General features: G+C 43.2%; 1 protein-coding gene across 2 annotated transcripts in view; it reads right to left on the reverse strand.

Moving 5' to 3' along the window:
* The window catches only part of ROR1 (receptor tyrosine kinase like orphan receptor 1), a 154,596-nt gene that overhangs the window by 140,775 nt on the left and 142 nt on the right, over positions 1-13,679 (reverse strand). Inside the window, exon 1 of one of the 2 annotated variants that reach the window (XM_083621104.1) lies at positions 12,781-13,503. The exons of the other annotated variant lie outside the window; for it this stretch is intronic. Within the exon in view, the coding sequence (XP_083477230.1) occupies positions 12,781-12,886 (106 nt within the window). The 5' untranslated portion in view covers positions 12,887-13,503. Of the gene's footprint in view, positions 1-12,780; positions 13,504-13,679 lie in introns of those variants that run through there. 2 annotated transcript variants of the gene reach the window in all.

Raw genomic sequence — 13,679 nt, forward strand, 5'->3', positions numbered from 1 at the left:
TCAAGAGCAGAACAATTGGGGGGGGGGAATTAAACAGGTTGACTGACACAGGAGCTAAGGTGACTTTGGGGTAACTAGACTATATCCAGCCACTTCTTCCACGTTGCTCACTCCAAGTATTATTATTGTCTGAAGTCAGGTGATAACTGTGCATGCAACATGTCTTTTCTGATCATGGAATAAAAGCAAACAAACAGAAAAAGAAGGTGCAGTGGGTGAATTTAAGTTGAGGTGAGAGCCGTGAGAGGGCCCTTTGGGTGGTGCCACCCCAATTGTCGCATGCCTGCTCCACAGCGGCTTGCCTGGCATTGGCCTTCTAAAATTGCTCCTTGGTATTCTGAGGCGCTGAAGACTTGGATCATGGCTGCAGCACAGGCAGAATGACTTTCATAGTGAATATGACTGAGCCAACATTGGATTTAGGGTGGTGTGGGGGCTTCCCCTGCAAAGGGCTCCAAGCTGAGGGGACACAGAAAGAAGGCAAGAGGGAACAGAGCATGAAAATAATAGTTATTAGGGGTGCACCAAATTTTGTCCTCACTCAGGGCAACATATTACCAAAGTCCACCCCTGACTTGAGCACAGTCATGAGTGTGTATAATCAAGCCTACTGCATGGCAGCAGCAAAGAGAGCTTACTTTCCTGCCACCACTGCACCCTCAAGTTGACATCCAGCTGAACTTTTCAGAATAGTGAAGCAGCTGGTTGGTCCCAGTCTATCTTCTGGGACAACAGAACCTTCTGAGGTCAACTGTGACAAAAGCTGCAAGGAACTTTGAGGACAAAAGTTGCCCATATTTACTATTAACTTGATGGTGCTGAGTTGCAATATGCAAAGTATCCAAGGTCTTAGTACTGTACATGGGATCAGTTTCAGTTCTTGTGGCTAGATTATGTTGACAAGGCACTTGAAGGAGGTCACCCCACCCCTGCCCATCTTGGCTTCTACGAAGTAGCTTGAGGGGATTGACTGAGTATGCCCAGGGAATTGCCAGAAGGTGGGAATGATGACCTTGAAAGGGATATTGGTATGCTAAAGCTCTTCCTGAACTGTCAGGAGCTGAACACCTACCATCCAGTGGTGAATATTCCCTTTTTGGGTCAAGTGGTGGAGAGGACAGTGGCTGTTAAATCATGCCTATCACCTAGTGAGCTTTGTAGGTGAGAAAGATTTTTGGGTTTCCCACGACTAAACTAACACTCTAAACATTACAAACATAAGCAATTAGTTCCCAGGTTGAAAATTATACACCACACAACTATTGAAATCTGGCCAGCTCATTAAGAGTTTCCACTGAAGTCCTTTCAAAGTATGAAAAAATGGGGAGGGGGAATTTAAATTTCACTTGACAAGGGGATAATATCAGATCTTTCCATTGCCAACTGAAAGGAAAGAATTCAAGATAAGTTAGCATCACATACTTAAGATCATGAGCAGTTTTCCACTTCAACCATGTCTTTAAAGCGAGAGTAATATTTATATAAAAGCAGAACAAAAATAAGAGCTTTGTAGGTGTAACATATGCATTCTCTTAAAGATCCAAATAGTTCTAACACTTGCTTTGACAGGTAACATGTGTAAGTTTAACCTCTTAAATAATTACATTTAATAGATACACCCGTAATCCCCTTACTTAGAAAGACAGGATTGTTACCCTTAGGTCTTTTTATCATCTTATGGGATTATCTGAAGTAATTCCAAGAGCAGCAGAACTGACAATAAGCCATGGTTTGAAAAATGGGCTCTTCACAGACTTGGCAATAAGCGGCCGGGGCGGGGGGTGTTGGATGCCATGTAGGCACACTGCTTGCAATCTCCCTCACTGGAAACCTGCTGTTCTTATTCTGAGCATTTTATTAGATTTGGCTCTAAAAATGGTTGAAATGGTCTTTTGGCACCATGTGAACCAATCTCAATCACTTTACCTTGCAACTGGCTTGGTATAACAGTTGCTTAGAAACAGCTGAACAAATTCAGTTGATCAAAGGATGTAACAAAGCTCATCTCTTCAGTTCAGCAAAGACAGTTTAAGTATTCACTTTGAAGTGGCCAGTTCTTAACTTATATATTTTTTATGCAGAGCACTACATGAAACCTGAGGTGGTAAGGTCCCCTGTGCAAAAACTGTACTGCCTCATTACTAGCCTACAATGGCCTAAGCCTAAGGTAAGATAGCACAGGAGGAAGAAGAAAGAGGGTGGACATATTCCATGGATACTCCTTAATTATGGAATTGTTTTCTTCTGGATTCTCAAAGTACAATACATTATTATCCACATTAAGCTGTCAGGAAATGGTATGCTACACATCCTGACAAATTATAATCACAACAAAAATGAACACAAATATCTCACCTAAGTATTAACCATGGGCACAAGAGTAATTCTTTGCAAGCAAGTAGACCATTGCATGAGCAGTTGAAATCCCAGAAGCATCACCACTGTCCTCCACAAAATCCTAAGTGACTGAAGGGGAAGGCAGGACACCAAGAGTCAATATTAATAAGGATGAATGCTGCAGTTTCAGGGAGGGACCCTATCCATTGTTCGGACAGCTGATGAAGAAAATGCATATGTATTTCTCAGTGAAATGCATCTAGAAAAATGGATCAAAATCTTGGAAAACACAAGAGAATTTGCAAATCTAGCAATGAAAAATAGTTTCCAATGATAGCAGGAGTCAAAGCAGTCGTTACAGATAGTGTATGAACCACACTGATCTCATGTAGCAACTCCATAAGGTGGTAATATATCCTAGTAGGCCTGCAGGTTCAAGCTATTACCAGTTTTGTCTCCTTAGAATTTACTGTAAATTTGTATCTCTTTATCAAAAGGCACAATATTTTAATGCAATATTAAATTCTATACAGACAAGCAACCCCTAACCTTAAATAAAACCCTCCAAGTTGTTGCAGCCAGCAGGAGGAAAGATTGGAATGCAACATACTTAACCTCATGGGGATTTGCTCAGTGAGGGTTTAATTCATCCAGGGTTTATCCAGATGTCTGCAATATCAGAGATTCCAGTGATTAGCAATTCTATAACATGCTTATATTTGCATAAAAATGCAGTATGCAGACTGGCTTCTATTAGCCAATTATCATCCAATGTATAAGATTTCACAACAAAAGCTTCAGGAATGAAAGTAAGAGGGAACAAAAACAATCTGCTTTAACACCACAAGAATTGCTTCCTGCTGCAACCCCTTAGGCCACAGAACTGAGCTTCATTTCTCAGCTCTTTTCAGCAGTCAAAGGAATCCAAGCTTCACTACACAAAAACCATTCTAAAGGACATCGCTGGTAAATTGCTGCTTTCTCCCTATACCCACACAAAGTTTTAATAACCAAAGGGTGGGGAGAGTGGCTTAGAAAAGAGGCAGTGAATTATGAGGGTTGATCCCTAAACTTATAGTGGCTATAATGCAATACAGCCAAAGGGTTCCAGAATAATCCTAAACAAGAAAAACTAAGCACCTCTTCTGCATCCTGATGTATCACTTAGAGAAAAGGCACCAATGCAATACTGTATACCTTAGTAGGTCCTTCTCTCAATGGGATACCAGTTTTATTGCAGAAGGATATGAACATCAGATATGAACACAGAAACACAATTAGCACTTCTAGGCTTACAGTCTAGATTGCAGTCTCCAAGGTCATTCAAAAGCCCTGGGCTATCCAACATTAAGTCTGCTCTGAGGGAATATTGCCAGAGCGAAAGTGCGCTGCAATGAATTTGAACTGCAGACATGAGAAATGAAAAAAGGAAAAATCAACGGCCTTGCCGAACAGCCAGGGGTCTGACTTAACTGGCATCACTGACATATGAAGGCGTGAGGCACATGACTGGAATACAAACCCAGAGTTTGGCAACAGCAGAAGAGGAGATGGTGGAGATTGCTTGCAAGCAGCAGATGCCTGATATGGTCAGCCACTTTCATTATTGTGATTGACATGAGAGTAGGGCCCTTCTCCTCCACAGCTGCACCTAAACAGAACTCTTGCCCCATGAGGTTCAGCTAATCCACTTTCTTATGATGTTTCACCATTTTTAAAAAAATATTTTTGTTAAGACAGGCTTTTCCAATTTTTGTTTTTTATGTGATGCCTTTGCTTTACCTACTGCATGTGACTTTGTTTTTACTATATTGTTTTTGTTACATTATTTTTGCAGAACATTGTTGTATTTCACAGTTTGTTTCCATTATTATTAGTTGTCCTGAATGGAGAATAAGGAGCAGGATATAAATCTCCATAAAAAGAAAAAAATGAATGGATGGATAAATAAAATGTATATTTATCCTCATAAACTCTAAGCACCTGGGGGAAGATACCAAGGGGAGAGGGAAAGGATGGCAGCTAAAGGGTTAAATACTCTTTTCACATCATCACTTCTCAGCTTTAAATGCTCTCCAAATTACTTTGATGTCTGATTTCAAGTTTATAAAGGGTTGGAGTTTTTTTAAGGATAATATATCACATGATAAGCCCATGACACCTAGATATATATAACATCATGACATTGGAATGCTATAATTCTATGCAAATTACTAATGTATGGGGAGGCTCCATGATGGGAAAGTATATTATTTGGGTGTGCTGGTGAGAAGAGTTCCTTATGAACCACATATTCAGCACTGAATCAAAGGGGGAGGGGGTTTGAAAGGGGGAACGTGTCCCAGACAGCAGGTTGGCAAGTGCATTAAAACTACCAGACTGATAAAACTGAAATCATCATTTTACTTACTAACTGCCCTACAATAAACTGAATTCTGTTTAAGTCTCCCAAAATTCAATTAATATCTATTACAGTTTGTAGGAAATGGGGAATACCATAACGTCAATTTAAGTAACCCTCATTGTTAATTCTGATATAATTACCTAATACATGCCCAAAGGGCTGGCCATCAATATGGTAGCACGTAAAAATAGACATGTTGCATATGCACTACTGCTTGTGACCTAAATCATTGTCCAATCCACAATGAGAACCTTATGACTGAAGGGCTGAGACTGAATGGAACCACCTGGTGGCAATCTCAGGGTCTAGGCCAGGCATGGCCTAACTTGGCCCTCCAGCTGTTTTGGGACTACAACTCCCATCATCCCTAGCTTACAGGGCCAGTGGTCAGGGATGATGGGAATTGTAGTCCCAAAACAGCTGGAGGGCCAAATTTGGCCATGCCTGGTCTAAGCAAGCTTGCATGCAGCGGGGGCAGTCCACAAGGACTTGGGGTCCCAAGCCATGCAAGACTCTATAAGTCAAAGAGAGGCATAGCTATGGGTTGGCGAAGGCCTGGGCACCCCCACAAAAATCACCATATCAAACACTCCATACATGGAATGCATGATGTATGGGGGGCACACACCGCCACAGTCACAGCAAGATCAAAAGCTTCTCAAACTTATCACACCGCAGCATGTGCGGTAAAGTGATATGAGAGGGGTGGGAGGCACCAATACATCTCCTTGCCAAGGGTACCCTAGGTTCACCTCTGAAGTAAAATCAGCCCTTTGAATACTGTATTTCAAAAGTTGTGGAGATTCCTAGCTCTGCCTGAAACATCACTTTCTATTTCAGCTGCTTTACAATACCAGAATATTTAAAATAGCTAAATAAGTATATCCATAGCTTTTAAAGTGATAAAAATGCATTGTTTACCAGTTTTCTTAAGCAACAAGAACACACGACTTTGCTAACTCTGACAAGAGATATGCTTTTATTCGGCCGATTTCACAGTTATTTGTTTTTATTTTGCATTAGGCAGCTTTATAGATATTCCTGGAATGCAAGATAACATCTGTGCAACAAGCACCTGCTTTTAGTTAGGAGTTTTTGAATCATTTTCAACTGTGAGATTTTTAGGGTCTCAAATGGCCACTGCATTTCTCTGCCTGTCTCTAAAGAACAGTATCCAGTGTCACACCTCGGGGAAGGCATTTTTTCTCCAGGTTTATGTACTCACAAGTGATCTTCAGATGTCTAACTCTTGCTTGGGAAAGTTTAATTTAAGTTACCCAGACTTTTTTGTGAGTATATAAATCAGCACATACCTCCCAGAAGACATTTGTCAAAGTAACATGTGAAGATAATACTTCCTTAGGAACAGTTACTATTCCACCCCGATAGGTAGGGTAAAAATGGAACAAACAAGTTAGCTCAGTTGGTATAGCATGAGGCTCTTAATTTCAGGGTCAAGCCCCACATTGGGCAAGTTTCCTGCATTCTAGGGGTTGGACAACATGGCCCTCATGGTCCCCTCCAACTCTATGATTTGGTGATGGTAAACATAAAAGCTAGGTCTGGGGTTAGCAACCTTTTGCAGCCATGGGTTGGTCCACCATCCCTCAGACCTTGGGGGGGCTGGACTATATTATTTTGGGGGGGGAGGAAATAATGTATGAATTCCTGTGCCCCACAAATAAGCCAGTGATGAATTTTAAATAAAAGGACACATTCCACTCATGTAAAAAACACACTGATTCCTGGACCGTCCGCGGGCCGGATTTAGAATTGGGCTGGATCTGGCCCCTGGGCCTTAAGTTGCCTTCCCCTGAGCTAGGTCATGCAGGATCAGGGTTTGAACAAAAACATGCTGGGTGGAAAATCCAAATGCAACTTTTCACAGTCTCCTGGAGCAGCTGCCTTGCTGTTAAGAACTTTACAGCTATGATTGTGGCCAGATCTGTCTTCTTCCACTTTGCCACCATTAACAGTGCCCAAAATTTGTTGTGTAAAGTGACTTCACCACCACACCTTATGTTCAGATAACCTCTGAGTCTGTTCCCATCTTTCCCTCTGGTTGGCAACTATTAATGTAGATTCAGATGAGGACTGTACTACCTAAGAGACTGTCAAGGAGGCCCTGTAACACCTTTTTTAATTTCATTTTCTTATATAGGCACACCACCTTTGACATGAAAAACATTCCAAAGAGACAGTGTACATATTGGTCCACAGTCTGCATAGTTCGTTTCCTGAGAGTATGTTCCCCACTGTTAACTCTCAAAAGTCTCAAAATTTAGGGAAGACCTCCCTGTTTTCTTTATCCACTCCAGTGTGATAACTTTCTTCACATATTTCTGCCCTTGTTGATGACATCCACAGCAAGTACAACATTATTTATCCCTTCTATATGGGTGGGGGGATTTTTTATTTTTTATTACAAGGCAAGGCAAATAATGTTCCAAAGAAGATATAGGTTCAGAAAACTCCTGCATGCAAAATGACTTTGTGTGGCCCATGCACAATCCCCTTCAGTGTGCACTAAATATGTTCTTTTCATCATGGCAAACAAAAGCAAAACTAGGAGTTTAGATCCTTAACCGTTTGACTAGGGTGGAATCTACACACATACCAAAAACATTCTGAAAATGCTATTTTTAAAGGGTTTTTCAAAATACATTGAATTATCCATAAGGCTTACCATCGCCATCTAGTGTAACATTGTATATTGCACATAAAACACACTTAAAACGTTTTATTTGCAGCTCTCTATTTTAACCGAGCAACGATTAAAAAACGTTCCTCCACCTAAGACAGTGAGGTCAAGCTGGTCAACTGGCATCTCAACACACCCACCTTTTCCACTGATTTTCTTCTTTCTCAAGGGATACGGATCAGAAATTGAACCCTACCACTAATATAAATATTAAGTGTTAGCACCAGGAATCAAGCTGGTAAAAGCAGGAAAAATTGTAGAAAACCCTCTGCTGCACCAATCCTCAGGCCATCAAAGCTCAAAGAGGTGGGACTTTGGCGAGGTAGGTATTTTTACTTCCACATTAAATCCCCATCTTCACCCTGAAACTCCTTCTGAACAGCCTATGGATCTCACAATCTCCCTTGCAAAGCTGAGGCAGAGAGACTTGCACCAGCCAACACAAGCTGTTAAGATATTTGGGTTGCCTCCTTAAAGCATTTGACATGTGTCTACTTGTTTTCTTTTGTTCCAATCTACTTTCCAATAAATACATGTCCCCCCTGTGAAGTTTCTCCTTTTGAGGTTTCCTGTCAATGTCACCAGCAATTAAGGGAACTCAAGGTTTGCAAGATGAAATATATTTCTTTTAAAAAAATGTAAACTATCTAAGTACAATCTTAAATGAGCATTCACTGTCGGTGCTTTAAGTTGTCTTCTATTTTCACCTTTAACAAGACACAAATGTGATCTGAATTAGCAGAACTATTAAAATACCATATCAGTTTATTGGCTTTACCCTTCACCTTGGGTCAAAGGGTGAGGAGCTCAGGGGTCAGGGACAGAGTTTGACAGATGGATTTTTAGGTCAACAGAAAACATGTAAATCCACCTGTTTGGGATTTTGAAACACTGACAAGTATGCATCTATGGAACAGATGAAACTCTAAAGTCACGGAGGGAAAATGGGTCTGGGCCAACTCATGGAACCAATAAATGTTCATCACAAAAGGAGTATATTATGGCTACTTCCTTTCTGCATATATAATAGCAATCAGTCATATATGTACCACCACGTATAACAATTATATATACTTAGCTAAGCTGGAAAACTGCAGCTAACCCATCACTCCCGTGTTCCTACCTCAGTTTACTAAACCATTACATATAAATGAGCTTTTTGCCTGTACATGGAACCCCTTTGCTTATCCCTTTACAGCACAAGCAAACCAGAAATCTTCAATTAACCATAGTTTCCTGGTTTCACACTGGTTACCTGCTTCAGAGCAAACTAGGGTATTAAACAAAATTCAAACCATGGTTTACTATCCTGGTTTGTTCCAAAACTGGTAACAAGAGCTTCACACTTTAATTAGAGGCCTCCTAGTTTAGTTATGGTTTGCCTGTGTGTGCAAGGAAAAGGCTTGTTCATAACTTGGCAGACGTGGAAGACACATGAACAACGTGGAGAGAAGATTCACAAGCTTAGTGATATGGGAGTAACTTCAGGAGCAACAACTTCAAACTGCTAAGATATCACAGATGTCTTCTAAAAGTCAGATAGTTGTTTATTTCCTTGACATCTACTAATTGAGAAGTAAAATATTTTGTAATATCTTGTGCTGTATTTTCAGTGCTGTGGGTCTAGAATTATTTAAAAGATTTAATTTAAAGAACTACAATTAAATGTTTTTAAAACATTTTATATATATATATATATAATCAAACTGGATAAACTTTATGTTACTACCTGTTGCAATTTCTTCCTGGCTAGAAATTTCACATGTGTAACATAAGAGCAAAGCTGCATCAGAGAAAAATAATTATTGACATTATTATCTCTGAGTCCTGCTCTGGTTTCAAAAGAATAACAATGCACCGTCTAACTTGGAATGATGTTTTACAGAAGAAATATGAAGGAATGCTTGGAATCGCAGGGAAACTCTCCAAATTTGTCTCTTAAGAGACAGCTTGGTTATAGTATTTTACAAGAAGAGTGATAGTGATGTGAAATGTAAAAACTCAGCAGAACATTATCTAAATACTGGATTAAATGTTTAAGCCTTCAGAAAGATAAATTATAGACTTAAAATTCCACAGAAGATATTCCTAAGAAAAAGATAAACACCCACTTATTAGCTTTTACATTTTTCTCTGCATAGTATTTTCCAAAATAAAGTGATATTTTACTCACCCTTCCACATTAAAAGATGCATATATAATCATATTAGATCAGTATTGCACATGGCCTCCCAAATAGGAAATTCTTTCTTACTCCCTAATGTAAAAATCTGTAGCAACTAAAGTTAGTTGCCAGCACACACTTCAGCTGAATCAGAGAACATGTTGCAAGCAACTAGTCCCTTAAGAATATTTCGAGCTATGTCTACTTTGCTTATATATGGCTATTCCTGGACTATTTCCGGGCCATGATAACCTCACATCTAGATTACTGTAACACACTCTACTTGGGGCTGTCCTTGAGGGCAGTTCAGAGGCTGCAGAATGCTCAGTTCCTGAGTCCTATTACACCTATTATCTGTGATCTGGACTGTCTGCCTTTTTGCTTCTGATTCTAGTTTGGTTGTTTATATTTAAGCTCCTAAATAGCTTGGGACCCAAATACTTTCCTGAGTGCCTTAACCAATGTGTCACAGTCCAGCCACTGATCCTTGGAGGTAGGCCATCTCTTGAGACTATCTCTAGACAATGATGGTCTAAGTTAGAGCCTTCTCAATGGAGTTGTCCTCTTTATGGAAAACCCTACCTCTGGAGATATGTCAGCTAGAGGTCAAACTTTTGCAGAGGGAAGCCTACTGTACTCAACTCCCTGCAAGTTTCAGAATCCTGATTTTCCATGTTTTGTGGAAAGAGCAAAGCCTGAAAAAAGTTCAAGCGATCATTGTTTTTGTTTGACACTACAAATTTAGCACCACATACAGTGGTACCTTGGGTTACATACGCTTCAGGTTACATACGCTTCAGGTTACAGACTCCGCTAACCCAGAAAGAGTACCTTGGGTTAAGAACTTTGCTTCAGGATGAGAACAGAAATTGGGCGGCGGCGGCGCGGCGGCAGCGGGAGGCCTCATTAGCTAAAGTGGTGGTTCAGGTTAAAAATAGTTTCAGGTTAAGAACAGACTTCCGGAACGAATTAAGTATGTAACCAGAGGTACCACTGTATAAGATTTTCACATGACCTAAGACAACCTCATGTGCAATGTTTTCTAGTTCACACATTCAGCTGGCAATCATAAAGCATATAGCAATTAATTAATGCATGTGTGAAACACATATTATAACTATAGGGTCTAAGAATGTCTCATACAAAGCATATACATAAAATCACCCTCTTGTGCTCATCATTAACCCAGAAAAGATAACAATCCCAAGGTTGTCAATCACATTCAGTGACATATAGTAGAAAGCCTTACTTCACCCATCAAGCATTCACAGAAAGGATTGACTGTGATTAGAAGAGTAGCTGGATATGGCTGAGGTAGTACTAACTGATTTCTGTTATTTATGCAGTGTTATCAAGTACATTGTCTTCTAACAGGGACAGAGGGAGAGAAGAAAATAGGTTCCTGCCTGCAATTATCAGACAGAAGAGACAAAGGATAGTGACCAAGGGCACATGCTTATATTTATGGGTGACACTCCTTATCAGGGGACCAAGCTATATATTTCCTCATGATCCAATTCCCCAGCTCAGCCAATGAGGCTTACTCCCAGGTAAATGGGGCCAGGACTGCAGCCTCAGTCACCTCTCTCAGCTTTTCACCTCCCCTCCTCCCCTCCCCTCCTCCAGGAACAGTTCCAATGAATCCACAGGAGCAAACCATCATCCCTTTCAATTATGTACCAGCCCAAAAAAGAAATAAAAGGAAGCCCTGAAATGCTTCCCACGGAGCCATTAGTAAGGCCTGGGCTTGCCTTATTAATTTAGCTTTAAATGTTGCCATTGTGCTTTCTCGTCTTTTCAGTGCCAATTCAGATAATGCTTAGGAATCCACAGATCAGCCTGACTAACCAAACAGTTACCATTAGGCTCTGCAGATGCTGTGCTGGCCTTTACAGATGCATGCACAGATCTCACTGAGCTCTGCTACAAAAGTGCGAAAACGGGTGAGCAATAAAGTAAACAACTGCCGAGTTCCAGGCTTTTGTTTATTCAGATTCACGCATCGACCTCCAGTTTCATTCAACAAAATGCAAACTCTTGCAAAAAGAGAGAGAGAGAGGATAGGGTTGAGGGGAGACACTCGGGTGGTTCCTGGCAAAGCTCTTCGAGAGGGCGAGAGAGCCAAACAAACGGAATAGGACGAGGCGGGAAAAGTCGAAGGAACCCTGAACAGCAGCGACTCCGAAGTGGAGAGACCCCTCCAGGCAGACACGGTCCTCCAGCCTCAGATTTTGTTTTCAGCGCCTGCTGTTGGAAAATGTGAGTTGCTTCTAAGCATGTACAGAGTATCTCCACACACACACACACCCGGTCACTGAGTAAACACAACCACCCCAAACATATCTGGTGTTGGGCAGAGGAGACTCTCAGCGAACTGGGGGCCCCGGGACCTCTTGTTTTGCAAGTTAAGCATGGGGCAACGCCCACCCAATTCGGCTCCGGAGGAAAACAACTATAGGCACTCGGAGTTAGCAGGCACAACGTCAGCAACCGCGGAGGCACTTTGAACGAAGGAGCATCGTAGGAAAGGGAAGTATGTGCGTATAAAACGACTTATAGGTTCATTTTTGCAGTGACACATACCAGGACTCAAACCCTAGTTTTCGCTTCTCCCCACACTGGGAGAAACTGCTTTCTGCACATGTCCAGAGGCAACACTCCTGGCCCGGACAGGCTCTTATACTCTAACACTCCGGGAGAGGCTGAATCCTTGCTCCCATAAACCCCAAGTTCTCAGAATCCGACCATCCATCACCCTCACCCACAGAGCAGACTTATTTGGAGGGGCGCCCCACGAAAACCCCGTCCCCGTGCGAGCGCGCGTGGGTTCGCACCCTAATGCCGCTGTGAATTCCGTGTACCGGGGGGATCCCCCGTTCATCTGCACTGGATCCCGGCGGGGTTGGCGGATCCAGCGCCTTACAGACTCCGGAATTTCTCCTGCAACCCGCAGTTTGGACAAACCGCCCCCTAACTCCAAGCAACAACTTGGAGGGACGGAGAGAAAGGAGCCAGGAGGTCAGGCATTTGCAGCGCCGCCGAGGCAAAGGCAGCGGAGGAGAAGCAAGAAAGGAGGAGAAGAAGGGGAGGGAGGAAATCCCCAACCGGCGCATCCTCCAGCCCCGCCGAGAAAGAGGCGACGCCTGGGCGGCCGGGGGCCTGGCTTCTTCTTACCTTGGGCTGCGGGCTCCGCCAGGCTCCGCGTGTGCAGCAGCCACAAGAGCAGCTGGAGCAGGAAAGGGCTCCTCTCCCAGCCGCGCGGCCGGAGGTGCCGCTGCATCCCTGAGCCGGCTCTCCTCGCCTGCCCTCGCGCCCTCCACCATCCACGGGATCCTGAGCCGAGGTGCTGCTGCTGCTGCTGCTGGGACGGCGCTTGGGCTGCCCCGTCCCCGCTTCCCTGCCCTTCCCCTTCGCGGGGTTCTGCGCTGTGGAGCCGGCCTCGAGGTGACTGCCGCTCCCAGCGCGCTCTCTCGCTGCTCTCAGCCTCCTCCGCTTGTCACTTCCCCAAAGCGGCGCTCCAGGCCGACCCATCCCAGGCCGAGGCAGCCCCGTTGGCTGGAGGCGGCCGGAGAGGCAGCCCTCGTGCTCGGCTCACCAGCGGCCCCTGCTGGGTTAGCGCGGGAAAGCGGCGCGGGAAGTCCCTCGTCCGCCTGTCTGAGTGAGAAGGCCCAGCCAGGCTCTGAAATACTTGGGAGTTTAAAACTGTAAAGCACGCGCACGTTCAAAATTAGTTTTAAGGCCGCACAGAAGGAAATAAAAATAATAAAAAAGGACAGCTCTCTAGTCCTGGTTTATGGGAAAGGCTGAGGCAACTGAGGAAAGGTCCTGCTATTAGGCAGAGGGAGGCAATGGATGGAGTAGGTTAGGGGATAAGAACAGAGCTGGGTGCTCACAGCCTGCCCTGCGCCCCCTAAGCTGACCTGCTGCTCTGGGGAGCTGTGGGGGATGCTGTTCCCTCACCAAGCTGCCAGTCTGCTTGGCTTCTGTATGAGTAATGGGGGTGGGGGGTGTTGCGCCATATTGCCCTTTTGCCTCAGGCAGCAAAATGGCTTGAGCCAACCAGGAAAATAAAT

This window comes from Podarcis filfolensis (assembly GCF_964270895.1).
Source record: "Podarcis filfolensis genome assembly, chromosome: 6".
Lineage (NCBI taxonomy): Eukaryota > Metazoa > Chordata > Lepidosauria > Squamata > Lacertidae > Podarcis > Podarcis filfolensis.